This window comes from Bombus terrestris, chromosome 12 (assembly GCF_910591885.1).
Source record: "Bombus terrestris chromosome 12, iyBomTerr1.2, whole genome shotgun sequence".
In the NCBI taxonomy this organism is placed as follows: Eukaryota; Metazoa; Arthropoda; class Insecta; order Hymenoptera; family Apidae; genus Bombus; species Bombus terrestris.
The window spans coordinates 4,359,584-4,385,143 of record NC_063280.1 but is presented as its reverse complement, the minus strand read 5'-3'; the positions used below and the strand labels follow the sequence as shown (position 1 = coordinate 4,385,143).

The 25,560-nt window shown below is 31.4% G+C and overlaps 3 protein-coding genes and 1 long non-coding RNA gene across 6 annotated transcripts; 2 read left to right on the top strand and 2 right to left on the bottom strand.

The window, feature by feature from the left end:
* Positions 1 to 769: 769 nt before the first annotated feature.
* Positions 770 to 8,718, top strand: LOC100644414. Its single transcript, XM_003399501.3, has 3 exons — positions 770 to 1,216; positions 5,735 to 5,896; positions 6,999 to 8,718. The coding sequence occupies exons 1-3, from the start codon at positions 1,147 to 1,149 to the stop codon at positions 7,268 to 7,270; spliced, it is 504 nt and encodes a 167-aa protein (XP_003399549.1). The 5' UTR covers positions 770 to 1,146; the 3' UTR covers positions 7,271 to 8,718.
* On the bottom strand, positions 867 to 2,051 carry LOC125386127. Its single transcript, XR_007226003.1, has 2 exons — positions 1,753 to 2,051; positions 867 to 1,507 (listed from the first exon to the last, which is right to left on the bottom strand). It is a non-coding gene; the product is annotated as an uncharacterized LOC125386127 (long non-coding RNA).
* LOC100644304 (protein germ cell-less) lies at positions 8,267 to 15,423 on the bottom strand. 3 transcript variants are annotated; one of them, XM_012314622.3, is made up of 9 exons: positions 15,294 to 15,423; positions 13,978 to 14,281; positions 13,623 to 13,746; positions 13,443 to 13,539; positions 12,985 to 13,354; positions 12,645 to 12,914; positions 12,160 to 12,378; positions 11,977 to 12,067; positions 8,267 to 11,902 (listed from the first exon to the last, which is right to left on the bottom strand). In XM_012314622.3, exons 2-9 carry the CDS (start codon positions 14,121 to 14,123, stop codon positions 11,771 to 11,773), a joined length of 1,449 nt encoding a protein of 482 aa, XP_012170012.1. In that variant the 5' UTR covers positions 14,124 to 14,281; positions 15,294 to 15,423; the 3' UTR covers positions 8,267 to 11,770. The 3 variants fall into 3 exon arrangements, with proteins under 3 accessions (XP_012170012.1, XP_012170011.1, XP_012170014.1); XM_012314621.3 differs by lacking the exon at positions 15,294 to 15,423 and adding an exon at positions 14,574 to 15,021; XM_012314624.3 differs by lacking the exon at positions 13,978 to 14,281 and having other exon boundaries at positions 15,294 to 15,373.
* On the top strand, positions 15,366 to 24,732 carry LOC100644186. Its single transcript, XM_003399499.4, has 4 exons — positions 15,366 to 15,765; positions 15,835 to 16,278; positions 16,370 to 22,356; positions 22,730 to 24,732. The coding sequence occupies exons 3-4, from the start codon at positions 16,372 to 16,374 to the stop codon at positions 22,961 to 22,963; spliced, it is 6,219 nt and encodes a 2,072-aa protein (XP_003399547.4). The 5' UTR covers positions 15,366 to 15,765; positions 15,835 to 16,278; positions 16,370 to 16,371; the 3' UTR covers positions 22,964 to 24,732.
* Positions 24,733 to 25,560: the final 828 nt, after the last annotated feature.

Here is a 25,560-nt window from a genome sequence, read left to right as displayed (position 1 = left end):
AAATCTTCATTTCATAAGCGTCTTCAATGTCTGATTATATTGTCTATATACTACTGCAGGCTGTGTATGATTATAAGTGGTCTTCACTACTTGCCGAACTACAATTTGTAGTCTGGACATAGGTTGAGTTTACCAGGTTAGTATTTTACATGCGAATACAACTTCAGGAATAGTTTTACATGATCTGCATAGAAAAAACTACATTTGCTAGTACTGGAATTCGTTGTTATATAATTTTAGAGTTTAATAAAAATAACTAGAATACTATAATATAAATTATTCATATTGTAGAAAATTAATGATTCAAAATGCGATACAACTATTTCTCAATTCAAAAATTTCAACAAAGTAACATTTTTCCCTCCTGAAAGATGAACGATAAATTTCACCCTTAAACACACAATCTTAACCCAGATACGCTTATTATCTTCTCAAAATGATGATTAAAAGATCATGATTAATTTTACTATACTTTTACTCTATGTCACATACTTTGAAATTTTCTTTTTAAGAATCGATTAAATATTAAATTTTGATTGATATAAATTCTATGTAAATTTCAAATATAAAGAGAACATATTTTGTAATATTTTGAAAAATACCTAAAAAAAAATATTCAGGTGTATTTTAAGAAAAACAGTAATGAGAAAGTTATTATTACCTTGATAAGAAAAATTGGTTCCAGTACTGGTGGGGTACGGTGGTGAACGGTGAGTGGACGTAAAGCGCATGGAAAAACCAGAGGGGGCAGATCTGCCGCATAGCCGACGGAAACTCGTCTGACCCTCGTCAGACGCGACGCGTCCGCGATCACGTACGGTGCACCACGCAAGAAATCAGAAGGTTCGTACACGTTTGTTCAGTCATTTCGGACGTGAGAACGGAGAAAGAGACATCACAGACAGGACCTGTCTATCGAACACTGCCATCTAATAAATTCTTCTCACTCGTCCTCGATATCTTTCAAACACTGTTCGTTTTTCGAGAAGGCTCTACAAGTTACAGAAAATTTATATAAATATTAACACAATTATAATCAGACCTGCCGCGTGCGAACTTTCCATGCAGCGAGGGTGGAGGCAACACGTCCGAAGTGACTGACTGCAACGTGATTAGCCTGAAACACATGGTCCGGTGATCGTGATCATGATTGCAAACCGTCTCGCGCCGATTGTCACCCTCGTCCTCGTGGTTCTGCTGTCGACTATCCATCACGGTGAGTCCAATTTTTCGCGCTCCCTTTCAATCACCACTGATCTCATCTCAATATTCGTTTATCCTGAAACGATTGTCGATGATCAATCTATAGAATGCATAGAATTTCGTATATACGAAGCTACGTTTGCGCAACTATTAAGAAATTATAGTAATATATAAGATGACAAAATACATGCTAATTTAACGGCCTACTTTCTTATTGAACCAGTAGATTTACAATCGATCTATGAAAATTCTTTACTTCTTATCGTAAGTTCTCCTTCTGAATCGGCGCACGCGAACTGCATGCCTGAAAGATATATGTTTTTATTAGTCCCAATCGGCGATTATTTTTTTGTCTATTTTCACGTAACATAATATTTCGTTGGAACAAAGTTAAGCAAGTCTTTTAACAGAAAATTCAAACTTCTTTTACGTAATGTTTCGTAACTCATATATGGAAAGACGGAAGTCAGTTAAAAAGAAAACTTCTCATTATCTTATAAATTCGTAGAGCAATTGAACAAGATCGAGTTTTTTAAAAGAGTCACGTACGTTGCTGCGCAATGCAGTGATCAACGGAAAGACCAGCTACATACATAATAGGAGGACATATCACAGTGCATCATTAGTTCTGCACGCGTTTCACGTGACGATGGCAAATTCTTCCAAGCGGGGAATCGTTACAAATCGGCTAAAGTTTCTTCTTGGAAGCAGAAGTCGTTTGAGCTACGAAAAGAAAGACGCCGGAACAAATGAGATATTGATTTCGATGTTACATAAAAGGTACGATCGAGCTTTTATCGGCCGCAGTCCTTGCAACTTTTCAGTCACGTCTTTTTTATCAGCTCGGTAGCTATCTTCTTTCCAATCGTATCGATGTAAACTGTCGGCAGTTTTCAAAAACTTTGTCCTTCATATTATAGATGGATACTTCGATGGATTATATCATAGGCTGTGGATACATATAACTAATGTAAATGAGGGCAATTAGTATGAAGTAAGATAACTTTGTAGAGGACATTCCTGTTCTATAGAGGATTATGGTGTTCCAGATGTTTGTCAGAGAACTCGTACAATGGTAGCACTTGTGGTACTTCTCCGATGCTCGTCTGGAACCGATCGTACTCAATTTCTAAATTGAATCTCGTTATAAAAGTAAATCGCGCGGTAAGGAAACAATTTACCGGTAGTCGAGGATACAATTCTGTATCACACACGCAAGAAGAAAAAATGAGATTGCAGGACGATGTATTTTTAGTAGAAGAAATGATTAAAATCGGACAGAAACTTCGGGAACGTATACTGAATGATCAGAAATAATCATTTTCTCAGAAAAGTATAATTTTTCGCTTTTCATATAGATTTTATGGTAACTGCAAAAAGACCAAATAAGAAGTCGATTTACATACTTAGTAAACTGGGTGTATTTCTCGGAACAAAAGAAATAACTGGTCTGGAGGTCGGCCCATTAAAGAGAGCGACTTTCGCAGAAGTTTAAAGCGCTGTGGCAGTGCGATACAAATGTATCGACTTTTCGGAATAAGTGATTATTTGTATGTTTAATGCACAATCAACGTTTGTGGAATAATTACTATAATACATTCGTGTTGATAGAAACGACGAAGAAAATCGGTGACAGAATAGAAAATTTTAAGAATGAAAACTCTTCGATAGAAACAGCTTAACGTGGATAAAACGTTCGCATCACATCAACTGTATAAAGTAAAAATACTCTTAAAAATTATAATACGTCTTTGTAAAAGCCTGAATCGGAAGTAATGTTGAAAATACAAAATTGTGATGTGACGTAAGCAAAGCGTTGTTGCGTGTAGTTCGCTTCAATCGTTAGACGCTAATCTTAAAGGTACAATTTTGTAACTGGTCAAACTTAAAGTTACTAATTGAATTGGGTTGTTTCTGTATCGCGGACAGAACCAAACTGGAGAAAGTACCGACGAGACTCCACTTATCTCTAAGTTATTTCTTAATTGTTTACTCGATCATTTTCTTTCCAAGAAAAATGATTATCATCTGTTAGCTGATGCAATTTGTTGAAATTTAGAATTTTGGTTCATAGAACCTGGCCCCCGCGAGGGTTATCGAGCGACCCACTTTCTCCCCTCCCTCCCGCTGCATTCTCTCACACTCTCCTTCGAATTCTATTCTCCCTGCACCGCGTGGTGCCGTGACCAAGGGGACGTTCCTCACGTTAACCTTGCCTTATTGATAAATTTTTTATAAAATTTGGATTGTCTCGTCATGCTTATACAAACTGTACATCAGTAAGTGTTGTTCGCATCTTCAAATGAATCTGACGACCTACTTAAATAAATCCTAATAGTCAGCAGACTAACGTCATATCTTCCAAATGTCCACGTAGATTAACTAAATATTCAGTTATTTTGGTGCCTAAAATTATTGAAAAACACGGATACACATTTACTTCAAACAATATAAAAAAAAAAAACAGATTTTATTGACTTAAAAATAATCTTTACAAATAGCTTTAAGTTTTCTAATTTAAAGTATCAAATGCTAAATCAGTAAATCCTTTAGTTATAAGCGAACCATCATCTCAGTCAATGTTCTTCCCTGTTCCTTCTTATTATGCATGTTTTTATGTCAACGAGAGAGAAACATCTGGGCCGATCCCTCCGTTTCAATTCCTGTCGATTACATAAGGACCTGCAATGTCACGCAGCGCTTGTTGGTTCCTCACGCGACTTACCCCTACCGTTTACCCCAGCTGTCCTGTCCTATTTACTGCTGATCGAACGTCTCGTGTGGTTTCAAATGTCATTGAAGAATCTTCTGTGCACACACAATTCTGATCAATGTTTTCACGCCTTGTACTTGCAAGTCAAAGTTATTATTTGCTTTGTTAATACGGAGGCTTCTTTAATTTGACAATAACATGATACATCAGCTTGTCCTCTTTAATCGAACCGCCGAGGGATTTTGTCTTCTTGCGACCATGGTGCAACCGACCGTACCTGTAATGCCTATTTCATGCTTGAATGACTTTTAGCAGTTGTGTGAAAATTTACAAAAAAATTGGGCTTTTTTGTTAAAATAACGTTAAAAATTATTTGATAGTCACAGGCAGTATTGATGGTTATTAATTAAATGAGTCTTTTATAGAGCATCCTCCATTATTAGTGAATCAAATAGCAAAAGAATTTGGTGTTTTAACAGTGCGGAACTTGCCATTGAAAGCTAGAACGGCGCGAGTCAGTAAAACGCCCTGCAGAACTTACTCAAGGTCACGGTACCGAGCCACCTCATCTATATTTTCCTGCGCTCTCGGGGTAAATTCGGCTAATCAAAAGGGAATGTAAAATCTCGTTTACACAATTTTATTTTTTAATTAATAACAAAACATTTTCTTTTACCAAATTACGCATAATCCATTAAACCATAATCGATACTCTTCTCTTTAACAGATTCTGTTAACAAAATAAGAAATATGTATAGAAAACCTTTCAGACAATTATATAAGTAAGAGTGTTTTTTAATTTTTCTGTTAAACAATTCATTAAAATGTAACGTTTCGATGTTGCAAAAGTGAAAGTTTAAAAAATTATAACCGTCAAATATGCCGTTTCCAAATAAATTTCTATTGCTAAAATTTGCAACATTTATTCTTCTATCGTTAGACCTATTTTGCTGTGTGTGTATCAGTAGGTCATCGCGCGCATTGGTCGGAGTCTTCCTGCTCGATATCAGCTGGTGCTGTAACCAGACTTGTTGGGAGGGTGAATGGGGTTGCGTGGTGACGTCACAACGCGGCAGGGCCGTAGCGAATCACCAGAATTTTGTAAACGAAGCGTCTTGAATTCCAAGCAAAATGGCCATTCCTAGAAGAAATTAAATTTGCATTAACCGGTCAACGAAATTACCTTACAATGTGGAATCATTATGAAACATTAGATACTCATGAAAAATACTCATCAACGTTTATCCTGAATCTTAATCTTCAGGATAATTCATAATTCTTAATAAAGAATAAATAACTTTTTTCAATTTATTGCATCTGTTCATTGTTTTACGATGATCTATTTCAATTGAAAACAATTATTGACAGTCCTTTTGCATGTTTATTTATATTCTAAAGCTTTTAATAGACACTAACAGATTAATTGCATACATGTATCGCAACAAGCACCTGCACATTAGTGGCCCAGTTTTGAGTAAGTTGCAACATGTAATAAGAGTAGTACGAAAGGAGCTACAACCTCTAAAATGATTTCAGCAGTTCTTCTGAATCCTGACTTATCCTATTCTAATCAATAGAATAGCCTGATATTTTAGCATATAATTACGAAACAAAAATCCAGTTTATTGTGATTTATAAAAGAATTCTTTCCTCTTAATTTCTTTCATCCATTATTTTTTTTCAATTATTCTAAAATTCAATCAATGTCTATATAATTATTTATAAAAAATTCTTATGGTATAAGTTGGATTTAAATATTAATATTAGATAGAATATCTCCATTTTTGCTTGGTGTTTGATGTAAAATTCATTTTTCAGGAGAAGCAATAATATGCTACAAATGCAACAGCGCATACGATCCAAGGTGCGGCGATCCATTCAATCCGTACAGTCTTGGAACGGTGAACTGCAGCTTTCGACCCCGCTTGAACCATCTGAGCAGCCTGGCGCCGACTCTTTGTCGAAAGATCAGTCAAAAAGGTACCATGTGATATAATTAGTAATTGCCTGTTACATGCATAATACTGTTTACTTTGGTAAAATTACTGTATAAATTTTCGTGCCTGAAAATACAACAAAATATTCATACATTCCGTGACAGACCATTAAAATTTTCATTGATATTTGTTATCGGATAAGGGCAAATAGCTGACTGCATTGCGGCAACCGAACTCCAAAAGTTATTAGATCTCTAGCATCAAAGTAGAAAAGATACATGTGTAGCATCCCCTTCAGATTCACAATACCAGTTAAGCAGAATATTCACGAGGCTGCCTGTGATTTTTTCAAATAGCACTTACATAATCCTCTCACAAGATCCATATTTTTCGCGAATGTGCGCACGTGTATGATATTAAAAGATGTCACCTGTATCCTCAACGTAGAACTTTGCTGAAGTTGTTCTCATTCTCTGTGGAATATGTAGATCTGATCGTCATATACATAAATAAAGATACATACAATTACCAAAGAAATCAAGCTTCCAAAGAATTTCAGTAGGTACATGTTAAAGTTCACTTGGGAGTATGAATAATATAGATAACTTTGGCAATTTTTGAAGGATTTTCCTACACATTAAAAACTTACTTTGTTATCGACATTATCACACAATACCTTCGTGATTAGAAACCAGATGTTTTTTTAAATATTCACCATTTCTAAAAAAATAAATATTTCGAAAGATTCAGATGTATTTCTTTAATGCTTATAGGTGTGGAACCGTAATTATGCGTACCGAATATACCGTAATTAACCATATGTGCTCGTAATTATGTACGTTGATTAGATGATCACCTCAAAAATTCTTATCGTTGTAGTGCAGTTATTTTATTGCAAAAATACGATTGCATTCCTCAAGGTATTTACAATAAATAAATTTCAACAATTTTTCAATTTATTTTATGATTTTTCCTCTAAAAATTGCCAAATATAGTTATGATTTTCACGGATCTGCAGCCTCTTAAATAAATGATTTATCTTTGTGGCTGTTTAATTTCCTAGCGAGTTAATCATTTGACATTTAGCTATCTATTGAAAAATTATGAACGCTCATTATAATGTTCTGACTTTGATGAATTTCCAGTGTACGGGAAGACCAGGGTTGTCAGAGATTGCGGATACATAACGGATGCGAGAGACAATGGCGATTGCTTAGTAAGATCAGGCACTCACGACGTTCACGCAGTCTACTGCGCTTGCACCGGTGATCTCTGTAACTCGGCCGAAAGCCACACACCGTCCTTCTTACTGCCGTTGACATCCTTGTTGATGGTTATTCTGGCGATGCCGAGTTTTCTCCTTTCGTATCCGTTTGCAATACCTGTCTTAACCTCGCCGCACTTCTCCATAGCCTAAACTATTCAGCCACCAGCGGATAACACTTAACGCCTAAAAACTGAATCAACGATTCAATAGAAAAAACCGTTCGAATCCGGAACAACACGTTCTTTGCCTGCTCGTTCATAATTGAAGCGCGTACAGGTTAGATTGCGATCGATTTTAGATTCTATTAAGGAAAGAGGGATTGAGAATAATTGATGGAATTCAAACAAAAGTTTCAGTTTCGGAAACTAAATGTTTCGTTAGTTTCGTTAAAATTGTAAAGTTGAATTTTTTTACGTTTACAACAAGTCCTAATGAGGCATGAGAGCCGGAGGTTGTTAACGAGGTGAAATGTAATTAATATTGCTCCTCTGTTGTTAATATTTTTAAAAAGAGTCGCTCAATCGAAAGCATGGTACATATAGAGATATATATTATATATGTACTGTCCCAGGATTCGAACGAATTTCGCAAAAGTAGACAAATTACAAGAGAGTAGTTCTAACGGTGATACAAACTGCCAGATACGCGAGAGCGTACTTCAGTAGTACACTTCAGGAAGATTTCAATGGGAAAAAATAAAAACATACACACGGCCTCCGCACGTGAAACCACCCAAGATATCTCGCGTAAGCGTAGTAAGTAAGAGATGGAAAAGAACTAATTACAATACCTGGAAAAGGATTCCTCAAAGAATATATATAATATATATATACATATATATACAAATATGTATTATATTTTATTGGAAGAGAAACAGAAATGGAATTGCACGCAAGAAGAATATTACAGCTTATTTTTAGAGAAGTAACATCGGGTTGCTTTCATGAATGCCTGGCACCGTACGCAAATTTGTAAGATACGACATGAGTATGCGGGAATAATTTAAAAAATAAGAAACAAACAAAATAGAAAGACATATCTTCGACGAATAATTTATTTTACACTTCGTTTAAACGAAGATAAAATAAATAAGTAGAATCCGGCATTATGATTGTGACCCGTATTCCGCTGATTTTTGCAATAAAATGCTGTGTAAAACGATAGACGGTAGCGGAGGCTCGCGAAACAAAGAAAAAGAAATATATATTGATGTGCGTATGTGTGCGTGTATGGTAAATGCGCGTTCGTTGTGTGTACACGCGACTGCGTGTGTGTGTGTGTGCGTGTATACGTATACAATTCGCGTCAAAGAAACGCTAAAAAATTATTAAAAGATGTTATGATATTATAGTTCGATTAAGAAGTGAAACGTTGCTACTTCTTCAACCGTAGTCAACTAATAAGAAATCAGTAAATTAAAACAAAAAAAGAGCATGGACAGAAAACCAAAAAATAACACAGGAAAAATACAAAAGTCGTAAACGAAAACTGTAATGAAAATGTAGAAACTATCGTCTATGGAGAAAGTAGAGGGTAAAGTAGAACGCTTATTGAAAGAAACAAACGAAAAAGAATAATAAAAATATAATAAAAACGAACACACATATGTCTCACCGCAGTACGTATGTAATTAATCCCCGCTACCGCTGTTGTCACTGTGTCATATCATCACCATGGTTACATTATTAGTACGGTTGCTAATTACTACCAGCACCATCAGTACTACAGCTATTAACTGCTACTACTAACTAATGTTACTAAACTAATCAATATCATCACCATCGTTATTAATATTATCGTATTATTGCTATTATTAATTCATGTTTTTCTTGTTATTATTGAGTACTGGTCAAAGTAAAATACAGATGACCTTAGTAGAAAGGACATGAAGAAACGACGACGAACATTTTGACATCTTAAGAGACGGAAAAGTATTCGAAAATAGTAGCAAATATAGACTTCGGGTACAAATAGGCTTGATAATCATGGTTTCGATTTCGTTTCATTTTGGACTGCGGTTGACAGATAAAACAGCACGAAAACATGGTTTTACTATATATTTGCTTGAAAGTACTTACATGTACTTTGTAGTATCTTCATACAAATCGCAAATTGTCTCAAAAGAATTGCCAGAAGAATTTTCACTGGAAAATTTAATTCTGTACTCTACGACGATTCTATTTCTTTTTCTTACATCCGATATACATAATACACGACAAATGCATGTCTTTTCATTGATTTCATTGATAGACCTGGAGCAATAGATAAGAACAAGACAGACAGCCACAGATAAAGGACAGAATAAATGATAAGGACAGTTAGAAATATATACATATGTATTTCGTTATGTTCCGCTCAATTACATAGACTAGTCGATTGATTGGTTCTTTTAGAAAATTAAAAGTTGAACATTATATCTTAAAAATGCCTAGTGATGCTGTAGGCTTTTTTATTTTTACTTAAGATTCGAATGTAGATGTGATACAAAAGATAATATAATCACATAGTTGTTTAGACAATTTCAGAGTCTGATTCGAAAGATTAGAAGTTTGTCGCGAATTGCTCTAACTTAGTGCATGTAAAACTGATACAGTCTATCACAGAAAAAAAAATAATAGCGGTAACCATAATAAACAAAGAAATGCGCGAGTATATATGTATTTTGTGATGTGTCTACAGGCAAAACATGAATGAAATCTTTTCTCGCTATACTTCTCTAAATGTATCGTGATCAACGATGACCATAGGAAACTGTCACGTTCTACAATGAATAAAGATAAACATTAATAACATTTTTTCTTAGTGTCTTTTTTCCTTCTAGTGTGCCTGTGGTACATTATAGAAATTTCATCTAACATCGAGCGGAATGTAACGAAACTGTTTTTCCGGGTAACTACTTGCATAATACGTTTTAATTAATTTTCATACATATCATTCGCCGATAATCATTCATCATATTTCACAATGAAATAAAACTACTGGCGACACTGCCTCCCTTATACAAGCATATCGAAAAAAGTAAACAAAAGAGAAAAGAACAGAAAAATACATCGTTTAAATGGTATCACCGATTTGAATATTTTATGTTAATATTATGAATACATTTAATTAATAAAACGTACTAGGTCAACTACCATTACTATTGTCAAGACAATGTTAATTGTACTATTTCGGCATAATCATATTCTATTAATATTGCATTATACACATCCATCACTATGTACAGAAAATATTCTGCCAATAAAGTGTTGAATGGTTACGAAAAAAACCAAAGAGACGGAATCAAAATTATACTTCATATATCGGAAACCTTGCAAGTTAATTAATTTATTAATTGACGATTCCAATGTTAATATACAGAAATAAATGATATTTTCTTTCGTGATGTATCATTGACTTATATGACCTTCGTTTATAATTAATTAATAAGACAAAGAAACTGCCTTATCGCGCAATACGATTTTATATAAATTGTTGTACATTCATATACTTTCAAAATTTATCGTTGCTATAACAAAGTAATTAAGCAATCACAAAATTATATGTGTGATTCGCTAAAAAAGGTAAGTAATAAATTATAATATTTGATGATGCTATATAAAACACATCATATTTTCCCGTATCGAGAAGTTAACCTAAAGCAAATAATGCATATTAAATGTAAAAAAATCTTGAATGCTGAACTAAGTAGTTTTTATGTAATAATCTCTGTAATATATAATAAGGGATAATAATAATAAGTAAAAAGTAAAATTTCGCGCATATTAGATAATAGCACCATACACATATAGATTATTTGCAAAACTGAAGGAACATTATTTACCTATCTTTTAGATCGGAAATGTTCTTAACACTGCAGTAATAGCTTTCAAATAGTAAAAAATTTTGTATAAAAACTTCTGTTAGCAATAAAAACAATATTTCCATTTGTTTATAGTAATATTCACTTTTACTTTTAAATTGGCATTCATAAGGCACGAAGGTCGATGTTTCGATAACTGTCCGGAAGACACAGAGGTACTCTATCAGTGTGTTTATGAATTAACTTACACAATTACATCTTTATTTTTACTATGAATGTATAAAATTATCAATTGGAAAATTAGCCTATTTTGTTACTAGTGTCATCATGGCATATAAATATATAAATGCGTAAGTGCCAGTGTGAAACAAATATCTAATACTGTGGTATTTCGTATGACAATTTTCTTTTCAGAAAATTTAACATTTAATTACTTGAAATTAGTAAAAATAAAATTCTCATGATTGACATCACCTGAAAATTAAGCTACATTTTTTAATAATAGTCTTAATATTTTTTTATAAGTAATAAGTGCAATTTCACATAAGAAAAGATAAGTATCTGAATTATAATATATCTGGAAAGTACAAAACAGAAGAATGAAACTTTCTTCGTATACATATACTAACATCGTAATTTCATTTAGTCGACTAGAAGCACTTGAATTTATAAAAATTTTAATCAGAAATTAGCGTATCCACAATATAAAAGTCACGTGGGTGAGTAACAAAATGTAAAGCACTTAATCGTACTCAAGTATTATAAATTGGAACAGCCGGTTTGTTATCCGAGGTAAGCGTACGTCGGATTCAGTTCGAATGTTTCGAAAACGTTGAATGTTCAGTATGCTAAGTATCCGAGAAGGTAATTATATCAGCTGATTTTTTCTCTTCCTTTGATACAAATGGAGTAACTACTTGCATGTTGACTGATACATATAAAGGATAAGTAAGTTGTTTATCCAGAGACATCACTTGTTTCTAAAACATAAACTCAGTCTTTTTAGCAACTTGAATAGTTTCTTAAGATTAAAAAATTCATAAGTGCTACTTACTTCTTCGTTCTTATGGAGTGACAACCTAAGCATACCCGAACTCTGAATGTGTTTTACTTGACGTTGTTCGTCCAATGAAATTAGAGTTACTCTGGAAATTAAATATTTTTTAAAAATTCTAATCTAAATAAGATCTATCATTAAATCTATCATTTGAGAAGTTATAATTAAAAAAATACTAACTTTAAAATTATTTTGTGCTTGCTATGATTAACTTTTATATGATCTGTATCTAATCTATGATTTCTCTTAATCCTCAAAGTAGTACTATCCAAGCACACCACCAAATCTAATCCAAAATGAAATGCTGTCCATCTCCAAATATGCTCGCCAGCTTTTTCAATGCACCTTCCACAACGGAAACATTCACGAGCAAACTCTTCTTCACTCATTTGTTTTGGTCTTAAATAGTTAAATAGAAAGTTTTTACAGCTGTTTCTGCTCATTAAATATTTCAGTATTATACTATGTAAATAAAATAATTGTCACAGATACCTAAAGTAGAATAAACATGGGAGTAGGTTTTTTAGAGTGAAAGTTCTGTCCACAAAGCTGGTTGTAAAAAAGGAAGGAAAAAGGAGGCACATATTTGAGACTCTTTACTATGTCCATCTTCCTAAGCATAGATCAAGGATACATTTAGAAAAAGTAAAACTTTTGTAACTTACCCTCGATCTTTATTCGCATCTATTCTTAGTAAATGTAACCATTGTTCTTTATATGCATTATGTAACCACTCATGTGGTATTAAGTTGTCACTATATAAAATCTTTACATCTTGATCGTGAAGTAAAAGATATTTCATTCTCAGGGCTTTAAAAGGTGCTGCAAATTCTTTGCCTTCTTCTGTTGTAAGGAATGGTTTTGTCCATTTATGATTTCTAAAATATTCATCAATTTGAAGTGTTTCCTCTTTATTATGTACATGAACAAATAGCCTGAAATACAGTTTATAATTATATAAATTCTGTTTAAATGCATTTCTTATCTTAGTGTGTCACTACTCACCATACACGTAACATCATGTATATGCAAAATTCTGTTTGCATAGCAATTAAATCAGGACTAGCAATTAATTCAATCATCAAATCAGGTGTAATTTCTTTTAAAAAGGTAGGATGTAACCATCCATATCCTAAGAGATTTACTTCTAACCACCGTTTTGCTGCAGTTTTTACAACTGGCACACCATAAGATACAGCAGCATTATAATAAGGAACGACTGTTTTTATATTCGTTGTCTCTACCATAATATCTGTACATTGGTCAATTAATCCTTGTAATTGAAATAATGTAGAGGTAGCCAAAATTGGTATGACCTCTTTCGGTTCTAAACTGACTTCATCCTGGTAAAAGGAACCAAAGACTGTCAAAAGAGCTGAAAATATATAAAATTAAGAAATATAAATCTTACTTTTAATTATTAGAATAAAAGAAATTTGAATAAAAAATAAAGAATTATTTACAATCCAATGTAATGTTAGGATCAGCAATCTCTACACTTATAACTGTCTCATTTGCTTCTCTCCAAGATCCTGAAAACATACTTGCAAAATACGGACTCTGTAAAAGCAAGTAATATATAAAATTTTAACATAAAAATTAAATATATGTACTTATATGATACATTAAAATAATGACATTACCTGACTAATATAAACTTTATGCAACCTCCATGCTTTGCCCAACATGAGCACAGTTATATCACTTCCTTTTTCTTCTTGGAACAAGGTTTTGTAAATGTATTGTGCTGTTGTCAGCAATTTCCTTCTGTAAGAATTAAAAATATTGCATTAATTACGATATATATGTATCAAACCATTTAAATGAAGGACAGTTTAGTAATCAGTTGACAATATAACATTGTTAGATACAATACTAAGAAGCTTTTTTTATCGATGATGCAAATATTGTTTAATAGCATTGACAATCGAATCTTATAATAGCTATGGGTAATTAACTAATATAAAGCTAAGATTATTTACTACAAGATTCTCGTACTTTTTCGGTGTTTGAAGCGTCCGATCGATGTAATCCGATTCAGAATCAAAATCATCTTCCTCGATGCACTTTCGCTTACGACCACGGTATACGGAGTGCACTGCATTATTTGACATCGATGCAATTTTTCTCACGTAATTTCCCATGTTTCGTTATGTATTTCAATGAGCAAAAGAAATTTCTAGTTCAATCACCGATAAATTCATCAGAATTCTCAACATTGTTTTTTTAATGCAGAGAACTGTAGGTCTGCTGCGCGTTCAGTATTCAGAAGAAAGGTCTGTATAAATGTCCCTCTTGAAGCCTGTAAGCCCGTAACGGCTGTAACCTATCTACTTATGTGCATGTGCACATGGAGATATATGTATATACAACATGTAAACATGTGACATAACAAAAGATATGAGACATTCTGTCCAACAAGTCGAGTTAAGAGAAGTGGAGGGTAAACACAACTAATCATGTGACACCTCAACCATTGGCTAGTAGTCGCATCGCTAGTGAATTATGATTATCAAGGTTGACTTCGTAGAAAATACGTAGCAAAGAGGAAATTTCCTCTCCGATTTAAATAAAGCTTCTCAGCAGTAACTTACGCTAAATTGTCCATCTGTGTTGACACAACCGTGTTAATTGGTAACAAATATATTTGCTCAATCTAACAACATATATATTTCAGATTTTTCAATTTTCGGAATAATAGTTTTCTACTTTGTAGTGTCTCAGAATTTCCTAAATTTTATAAGCCGATCTCGATACTAGCTAGGGAAAACCGTTCGAAAATTGAGTCATAAAAAATCAATATGGAAGATAACAAAGTTCTTGTGAGATATGAGTTGAGTGTCTCTGTCTGAGCATTCATAGTATGTCACGCACGCAGAACTTGAACCTTTTTATCTTTTATGTTGATTTTTGTAACTCAACTTTTGGACGGTCTTTTCTATGCTTTCGACAAGTGTCAAGACCTATTTGTATTAATGATCGTGTTTGTGACCACTTCATAATTTTCCTTGACTTGATTTCTATTAGCCAGAATACTACACAGGTCCCGAAATTCGAAATTTCTTGTATTACCCACCACACAGAGGACGTTGATGTCTAATAGTCGAAATAATTTCAACAAAGTAACACGTGGTGGAAATAATCCAGTAAATTTTGTATAATTTTTATAATGCTTTATAAATAGGCATACTTTATCTATGCATAAACAATCCTATCTATGGTTAAATATCACTTTAGGGGACACAAAATTATAGTATTTGGCACCTACTATTTTCATTAAATACAAATCGCTACATAATCATGATATCTCTCACCATAGAAGTTTCAGGGTTTGTATATGTATATGACCGTGGTACGGTTTGCCCAATGAAACGAGTGACACTAGTCAGCAACCAATACTTGCAGCTACAGTAATTAAGTTTTTACATTTACTACCTCGTCCCATTGAACAGACTATACATATCAATTTTTCAAATGCTTATACATCATTTGTATAATAGATAGAATATATGTATGTATTGCTTAAGTCTGTTCGAATTGAATGTTTCTTTCGCGAGGGGGCTAGAATCTAATAAGAAACAATAAGACACATTATTTACATCATTAGTCACCTTGTTAATAGTGATGTATTAAATAGAAACACTTGATATGGAATAAAAAATTGCATTACGTAATTAAAAGTGTGGGAAAATTTCAAATTCAGGTTTGAATATCTCTATGTGAGGCTAACCAAACACGGATATAAAATTGTTATTGAAAATGAAATTAATGGCAATTTTGGATCAGGTAAGATTCATTTATAACTAACGTTTTATAAGTGGTTAAAATAATGTAAAATGCATTTTTTCGTTGTAGTTTGAATTCTCTGTATTTTCTGATTGAATTTTTGTGGACAAACATTTATATTATATAAATTTATGTATCAAATTTTATGCATTTTTATATTCTTTGTGGATGCAAGTGCGGAGTTATGTACGTGTATCCGTGCGGTCAATCTCCTATTTTCACGCCGACTGCTCAGAGAGTAATTCGTTTCTGAACGCTTCGCAGCGGAAGGGTTAAAATAAACTGATTTTTATACACAGCATTTTATTTACTGTGTGCCTGATTCATAGACGCAGATCAAGAATTTCATTTCTACAAATAAAAAATGTGTATAAAACAAGTTATTTTAAGAAGATTATTATTATAACCTTGTATGAAAGAAGATACTTCCTATTGTTATAGCAAAAATAATTTATCTATAAATTATGTAGTAAAATATATTAAAAGCAAGGTTTTTATCTTCAGTGTATAAAGGTATGTTAATAATTTTTAATTCGTGTAATATTATAACTTATTTCTTAAACACACTAATCAAGTTTTACATTAAATTGGTTATGTTTTACAGCAATGGAAATTTCTAATGAAGAATTATCTTCTTCACATCATTCGGTTGATAATTACTCAGAGCAAGTAATTAACATGTCATTACCATTACCAAAGCCAAAACCTAAAAGTTCTAATGCAAAAAAAATCCAAGATACTAGTTGTTATATATTCAGGAAAAGAACAAGAAGTAATAGGTTGAAACAATTGTTAAAAAGAGGAGATACATTAGAGGATTTGTGTAAATTATTGTGTAAGCCAGTTATTGTGAATGTTACAAAATTATCAGTATCAGAGATAAAACAATGGTGTAAAAAAGACTTGCATCAATCTCAAGCAAAAAATATATTAACACAGAGAAAAAAATTTAAACGAAGGATACCACAAACAAGATTCTATAAAAGAAAGAAAAAGTCCAAACAGAAGCAGTTATCCTGCTTATGTAATTCTGAAAATGAAGTTGAACCTCAAAATATGTTATTTTCCAAGAAAGCAGAGATTGAAAACAAGAATTTTACAAAAAATTTATTAGAAGATGTTAAACAACCACATATAAAATTACAAAGAATAGATGAAGTAATCAATAAAATAGCACAGTCATTTGCAAGAGTAACTCCGATTAAAGAATGTGAAACAATTATTCAAACAGAATGTGGAACAAATATTCAATCTGAATGCAAAACAAATATTCAAACAAGATGTGAAACAAGTGTCCAAACAAGATGTGAGACAAGTATTCAAACAGAAGAAACTCAAACTGAATTAAGTATATCTGCACCAGAACAACTAAAATTATCATCTGTAAATATCGATACAGATAAATATCAACAAAATCTTATAACTGAGACAATAGCAATTAGGTCTCATGCAAATGAGACTCTACAATTGAATAAATGTGCAGATTCAGATTCAGATTTAGATTCAAATTCTAATACTAATTCTGATTTTAAATCTAATTCTGATTTTGATTCTAATACTGGAAATTCTAGAAATACTAATGAAAGGAGACATAGAATTATATATAATTCTCATACAGATGATAACAATTGTTACAATAAGAGCAATGCAAGAATAATTTCGAATAAATTAAAGAGGTTGAGGAGAAATTCACCAGAAAAAATAAGCAGAATTAACCTAGTAAATGACAAATACAATATTATTAAGAAAAGATGTACAGATAAAAATTCATTGTTTCAAGCACCACAAAGACCAAATATATTAGACCGTATATTTGCGCTATGTGATCCTGATGATGATGATGATGAAAGTACTAAAGAAGATAATACTCCCAGTTGTGTGCCTTCAAAATTAAATCTTGAATGTATTATAGAAAATGGTACTTCTGTAAAAGGAAAGAATGAAGATGCTATAGAGAAACCAATTATAGAAAACAAAAAGATTGAAGAACAAATACAAGAATCATTTCCTTCCGATAGAAATTTTACACAAAGATATAAATTGGTTAAAGAATTAAAAGTTTTTTTAGTAAAATTTGATGCTCTGAAAGACTCCAATACTACATATTCAGCAAATGAAATTGAGAAAATGACGGAAAGATTTACGAATTCTTACGTGAATTTAAATTCTTCAAAACTTCAAAATAGTAACGAAAAATCTATAAATAATGCATCATTTACTTCAATCTTTTCAAAAGATTCTAATGTTAACATTGAGAAATCTACAGATGTTACAAAACATGTTTCAAGCTCAAGTATTGATAGCATTCCAAATAAAGATGTTTATACAAATAAGAAAAGAACACAAAGCACAATTAAATTATTATCAAATTCTTCAGAAAAATTATCTCCAAATTTAATCAGAAATGCAAAGCTACAACAAGAGAGGAGTTCAAAAATTCAAAAAGTTTGTCATAATTTAACAAAAATTTTTGAAAACAGTTCTAAAGAAAGGTTTGCACAGAATACTATTAGTAATGCAAAGCAGAAATTGATTGTTCCAACCCCTACTATTGAATCTACATTATTATATTCTTCACAAGAATCTACTAATAAAACTTCTGAATTATCAAATGTGGTAGAAAACATTGATAATATAGACAAATCTACTGATAAAACGTTCTCCTCAAAGAAAAAGATACCAAAGATTTCTTCACCTAAGGAGAATTCTATGAAATTGGTTATTGATGCAAGATCTCAAGAACAAGTGGGAGTTGATACATCTGGTGTTACTAATTTCAAATTGCATCTTTTAAAGAAAAATAAAAAACACGAGTCAGAGAAACATACATTTGCACCTAAAACATGTGGAAAAACTATAAATGTTACAACTACTAAAATAGCTACAAAGAAAAGTGCTTCAACTTCTTATTCTTCCATAGTATCTCCTAAAAAACATAAGAGACTTAGAGATAATCTTGGTTATAAATGTATTGTTTGTGATCTTTGTTTTGAAGATTATGCTGATTTACAACAACACCTAATTACACATACACAAAAGCAAAATAATAGTTTAGCAAATTCATTGAAAACTTCCAATATATCACCTAAAAAATCTCAGGACATGATATCTCAATCCTCAAAAGCAAGGATATCAGAATCATCACAAGTGTCAAGTGAGCACAAGAGTGGAGAACATACAGCATCACAATATGTAACCAAGAAAGATAATGGACAACAAAAGAAAAAAAATGCTATAACAAAAAGCTCACTGAGTAAAGAAAAGAGGAAAAAGAGGATTAAGCGTATTAATAATTCAAATAAGTGTAGTATTTGTTCAAAACCTTTTGAAGCAATGGATGATCTGGCAGCTCATATCTTCTTACATACAGAGAGAGAATTGCAACAAGCATATAAACTCGCAAAACAAAAATTAAATGGAACAGAAAAATATAAACAAACTAAAACTGAACAAACAGCTAACAGTATTAAAAATGTAAATAGCACTGTAAATACTGCGAATAATATAATTGAAAGGACTCAGAAAGTTAATGATAAGGAAGAAACGTTGCTTATACAGAAACCAAATAAACTACTAATTACAGAAGATTCAGAAATTAGAGATACAGAATCTATTACTATGAAAGAAAACTATTCGCAAGATATAGAATTATGTTTGCCAGCAAAATCGAAAAAAGATGGTAATAAAAAATCTTTCACAGTATGCGAATGTCATAATAAACCAGGAACTAATGAAAATTGTTTGCAAATCGAAATAGTTCTTCTTTGTCACACTTGCAGGGTGCTATTTAGAAGTATGAAATGTTTCGAAACCCATTATCGTCTTCCCGAATATGTAAAATGTAATCAAAACCACTTAACTAGTGGTCGTTCTCCAAATTTATTTTGTGCTACCTGTGGTATGATATTTAGTTCAGTTCAAGATGTGCGTCATCATTTAGAAATACATGCTCGTTTTAAAAAAGATTGTACAATGGATTTTCGATGCAACATTTGCAAGGTTATATTTCTGGGAATAGGAAGCCTCTTTTATATCCATTGGTCAAAGCATTCCAGAGATTCTTTTTGGATGGCTAGTGAGAAATCATTTCCAAAAGATTCCATAATAAACTCAAAGCTGAGAAAGATAGAGAATTCTTCTACACAAAATGCAATGACTTTGAGTACATGTGTAGAAAAATACATTGAAGTAGCAGAACATGTCTGTTATAATTGTAAACTGCCCTTTATTACTCAAGATGATTTAAAGAATCATATTTCAGAATGTAGAAAATTTAAGTCAGTTCAAGATGCATCTATTGCAGGAAACTCTAATACATATCTCGCAATAAGGATGACTTGTAGTTTATGCGATGATATTTTTATTAACAAAAAAACAGAATTTTATAAACATATGAAAGATAAACATAATTTGAGTACAGAACCTCGATTTATTTGTACATCATTCACGGCTGGAAATATGATATTTATTTGCAGTGTCTGCACGGCAATGACTAAAAGTTTAGATGACTTTGAGGATCATTGGTTGAAACATAATACAACTCATGTATATTTTACTTGTTCGCATTGTAGTAAAATATATTACAACAGTTTAAATTCCTTCATAGACCATGCTAAAAGACATAATGATATAGTGTCCTGTGTAGTAAATTATGAAGAAACAAAACTCAGTTGTAAATTTTGTAATATTGGTTTTGATTCTCCTCAAAGTATGCAGGAGCATGCTATTATTCATAACACAAACAACCAACAGATAGGTTCTAAGATTAGTCAAGTTACAAATCAAGACAGCTCTGCAACAGTATCAGAGACAGATCATGCTTCCAATTTTGAAAAGTTGGCTGAATTGACTATTGAAAAGCGGATGGATGAATCATTACAAATGGAGACTCAAACAATGGAAAAGACAAGCGAAATTTGTTCAATAGAATCTAGTATAGACAAAGGTAGGGATGAATTAATCAAGATATTAGAAGGAAATGAAGATGATTCTGAGCATGAATTAATAATAGACTTGACAAAACAATCAGAAGAATGTAATGAAGGATTAAAAGAAGAAGGAAGTAAGGAAAGACAGACTACATCTAATCTTACATTAGATAAATCTTCTATCAATCAAACTTGTGTCATGTCGGAGAATAATAAAGCTAATGCATTGGTAACAAATGTAAATGTCCAAGTATCTTCACAAAATGTTGCAAAATCTAAAATTCAAAATGTTACAGATTCTCTTTTCACTGCTAAAAACATAAATCCTCAAATATCTAATTCAAACATTAAGTCTACAAATATTTTGCAAACAATATCGGTTTCAAATAATGTTAGTAATCATAATAATGTACTAGATATAAAAAAAAAGACAAGTGACCAATCAATCACAAAAGATATAGAAAGTACACAAAATGTTGAAGTTCATGACAGAGCTTCAATTATAAATCAAGAAGAATCAACAATTTTAACAAAAGAAACATCAGAGAAACAAAGTCCACCAAGACCAAAACAAGGGTTCTTAAGAGTGAAGACTCTTGCAGAGCTTACAGGTTCTGCAAATTTATGTGAACTTAGCAATTGTGCTGTTGAAAATGCTAATGAATTAGCCAAGCACTTCAAAAGTCACCATGCTTCGAATAAAAATAATGAACACAAAACTACAGAAAAAGGATTAGTTTCAAAACAATCTGAAATAAACAAATTTATTGCTAATAAAAAATTAACAATTGTTCCTAATACAAATTCAAATACATTACTATTATCTTCATCTAATTCAGGCAATATAAAATTAGTGATTAAGAATCCAGCTATGAAATCTAATACTACAAATAATCAACAACCACAGCAATTCCAAATAAATACAAATCAAAATGAACACTCATCTTCTCTGGAAAATGTAAAATCAGCATATCATAAAAACTTACCAGCTTGCAATTTCGTTCGAACAACCACAGCTATGCCACGTTTTAGTATTTTGAAACCTACCAAAGTAATAGCACATACTGCTAATATACCGAATGTACAGAGAACATATGTAGCATCCTGTTCTACCAATGAAAATAAACAAAAGTCTTCTTCCGCAAAAAAGAATTCAAGTCATACTATACATAAGCGTAATCATTGCGATTCTGTTTCAAGTAATTCTGCAGAATTCTTAATGCACAATTTACCAGGTAATCATTCAGCTTGTAAGAAGCAATATTTGCAAAGTAATACCCAGGCGCAAAACGTTAACAAATTTGATAATTCACAAACAATACCCACAATTAATACTATTCAAAACAATCCAAATCCCAAACGATGTCAACAAACTACTATGAAGCAACCAGGGATTAACTATGCGTCTTCATCTGTCTGTGATCAATATTCTTATCTTGCTGCGGGCACTTCAAATAATAGTAATCAAATGCTTAAACAAAATCAACCAATAATAACTAATCATCCAATAACAGGAAATACCTCCCCTATTTATTATACAAAACCAAATCTTAGCAGTGGTGGAATGTCAATAGTGATCAATCAAACTACACCTACTGTTCAGAATATACCCACAATAGGAATCCTGCAACAACCAGCGCAGCAACAAATATATCAACAACAGGTATACAATGAACCAGTGACAATTATAAATACACCATACTTGTATCAACCACAAGTATATTGATAATTATAGTTAATATTTGCAATTAATTCTTTAAATAAGAAATTTTTATAGATTCCGCTCGCTTTGAGATAGTATTTAATGATTTTTACCAATATTCTCTAGACACAAAAATATATATAAGAACATAGAAATACATATAATGTACAATGATTTTTATCTCCTATAAAAAAAACTTTAATCTAAACCTCAGTGAACCCAATATTATTCGATTTATTATAAGTGGCAGATATATTTCCTGCTTAAGGAAAATATCCAAATTAAATCATTAATACATCACAATACAATATATTTTCTAATTTTGTTTTTACAGGATTTAGTTCAATTTTCCGAATCGAATGCTGTTTTCCAACTGGCAAATCAACCAAGTGTTACAACTTATCAATTTACATATGTATGTCCTTATTGTTCGAAAAGTTTTGTTTCTGAAGACTATATGCAAATACATATAAATGAGCACCACAATTTTATATGTAATATTTGTAATTTGCGTTTATACAGTTTTAACGATTTAAATCTTCATAAAATTCAGCATAATTTGTTGTAAATTGGAGGAGTTAATGAAATCATTAACTTTCATTTATTATCTATAACTATCATTTATTTGCAGAATTAAGTTGAATCAAATGCTATATATTAACTGGCAAACAATATGACATATTAAATAAAGAACCAAATATTACAACATATGAAGTTAAATATGTATGTCTTGATTGCCTGAAAAATGTTCTGAATGTATAAATATTGAACGATAAATATATCTTGTCGGTGTTCTGCGTTTTCCTAGTTAATAATTCGAGTAGCATTTTACACTTCATACTCATCTTAAAATTCATACATTCTTCAAATTAAATTGTGATTGATTTTATAAAGATTTAAAATTGCATAAACACAAGCTACAAATACGTATATACCTTAATCGTCACTCATGCTAAAAAATGTACGTCTTTTTCATTTTTATAATTATTTATTATTACTTTTTTTTTAAGTAACATATAATTGTTATATTTTTTCGTCGAATTCATTAATATTAATATTTTATTATCACGTATTATACTTGAGTATTATATTAATCTCAATTGTATCTTATATTCAAAGTATATAATGTAAGCAAAAAGAGTACATATTGTGTAATGTACGCGAACATACAATAGAACCCTATTTATTGGAATGAAATTTTAGTTATTGTTTGATTAACTAGAATTCTTTCCGATTTAATGTACTTCTTTAATGATGAATATTATCTGTTTCAATAAAACGAACATTTTCATTTATATTATTGTTTCTAAGTCAGTTATAAATAGAGTTCTATTGTAATTAGACGAGTATTGCCGTTTGACGTGTACGAAGTACAAGATATTTTTATATTCCATTGCAAACATAATTGTTACATGAACGATGTTAATTAATAATAATCAATTTAAACGGATAAACATAATGGATAAAGGAAATTAAATGGATGATCTTCGATTATATACATATATGCATATCTCCTTTATTCGGCACTTTGAGCTTTTAATTTTTTTACAATAATCATCACGTCAATCTCTGTAATCGGTAGAAATACACTTAATAGAGCAATAGTTACGAGCAACGAGAAAGAAATCATGTTTGTTAACTTAAAACTTTGAATTTCGTCATCCTTGCTCATAACTATTGCACAGGGGAACGAAATGACCCTGGCGTGAATTACTATTCCCAAGATTAATAAGAATCTCATATTACGTGTTTTCATGAGTTGCTACCAATAAATCGAAAGATTAATCCACAATACAAAAAATCAGACAAAAATCACGCGATTTCAAGTTGCATTGAAAAAAGAAACAGAGCTTTTCATCGCGTGATTGTCCTTATTTTCGCGTATTAAAAAGCGGAAGTATTCGAATCCTCCGCTTTGCGCGTAGTATGCATTAACGTTTTAAGTTCCTTGTTAATTTTGATTATTGGTATTGAAAAATAAAAATTATGCTATAAAATAATTCCGAAACAAATTTTTTTTTAATTTAATAGCAGGTTAAGAATGGCGTGCAAAATCCAAAAATGAAAATACACCAGTAATGTATACGACATATTACGATATTCGATGATTACAAATTCGTTAGTTTAGCAATAACAAATATTAATGGCGATAAACATCATTTTTAGATACTTAAACGATTAAACTTGAAGTGTGAACTTCACGTGAACTCTATAATTTTATTTGAGCGAACAAACATGACAAAAAATTAGTTTTAAAACATGCAAATGACTGTTAAAACCTCTATACATATATCGATTGTATGTAAAAAATAAATGAATATATTCGAAAGGAGAAAAGTTGAAATTTTGTCTCATATAAAGATGTATAGAAATTTATTTTTTTCGATAGAGATGGAATTAAGTGTTTAAGTTAAATAACTGTTTAATTATGCCCAATAAGGCTTGGAATCGGGATGATCGTATCGTAATAAACGGTTCTTAAATTAAGGTAAGCCTATATAATCGCTCGTGTATCGGTATCACGAGCGTTGTGTGTAATACACCTTCATTTATCCTACAATTTGGCACGTGATTCACGTTTCAACACAAACATTTGTTGTGTCCTCAACTTGAAAGAAATGTTTCTCGTACTCGTTTTACAGTTCAGTACGTGACGATACATGATATAAGGCTAAATGTTAATGGGAAATGTACTTGAACCTTAAACAAGAAAGGAGGAAGGCTACTCACTATATCTTAACTATGTATTTGAAAATCTTATAAAAGAAAAGAACCTATTGTAGCAGATTTGAATTGCAGATTATTAATTTTCAATTGAACTACATCTACGAAAAATTTTTTATAAAAATTTTAATAATGTTACTGATTATAGAACATTTTTAATAATAAGAACTAATTAAAGAGCATAAATTAATAATAAAAACTAAAGAAAATTTTAATAATATCAAGATTGATAAAATGATCGTTGAAATTTATTAAATATTATTTGAGCTAATTTGATATTAATAACTTAAATTTAAGAAATTAAAATTTAAACGATGAAATTGAAAAAATAAAGCGAAATCGTAATAATACCCTATGTATCTTGGAAGATCACAAATACATAGCGTGAATAGTGTACTATAAATAATTCTGCCTTAACGATTAAGTTCACTACGAAAGACC

Coding starts and splice junctions, on each gene's coding strand:
- LOC100644414 (XM_003399501.3), top strand. CDS start 1,147: ATGATTGCAAACCGTCTCGCGCCGATTGTCACCCTCGTCCTCGTGGTT. Junction 1,217..5,734: donor GCTGTCGACTATCCATCACG/GTGAGTCCAATT, acceptor TTCATTTTTCAG/GAGAAGCAATAATATGCTAC. Junction 5,897..6,998: donor TCGAAAGATCAGTCAAAAAG/GTACCATGTGAT, acceptor ATGAATTTCCAG/TGTACGGGAAGACCAGGGTT.
- LOC100644186 (XM_003399499.4), top strand. CDS start 16,372: ATGGAAATTTCTAATGAAGAATTATCTTCTTCACATCATTCGGTTGAT. Junction 22,357..22,729: donor AACAAATATATCAACAACAG/GTATACAATGAA, acceptor TTGTTTTTACAG/GATTTAGTTCAATTTTCCGA.
- LOC100644304 (XM_012314622.3), bottom strand. CDS start 14,123: ATGGGAAATTACGTGAGAAAAATTGCATCGATGTCAAATAATGCAGTG. Junction 12,379..12,644: donor GATGCGAATAAAGATCGAGG/GTAAGTTACAAA, acceptor TAACTATTTAAG/ACCAAAACAAATGAGTGAAG. Junction 11,903..11,976: donor CACTCCATAAGAACGAAGAA/GTAAGTAGCACT, acceptor TTTATGTTTTAG/AAACAAGTGATGTCTCTGGA.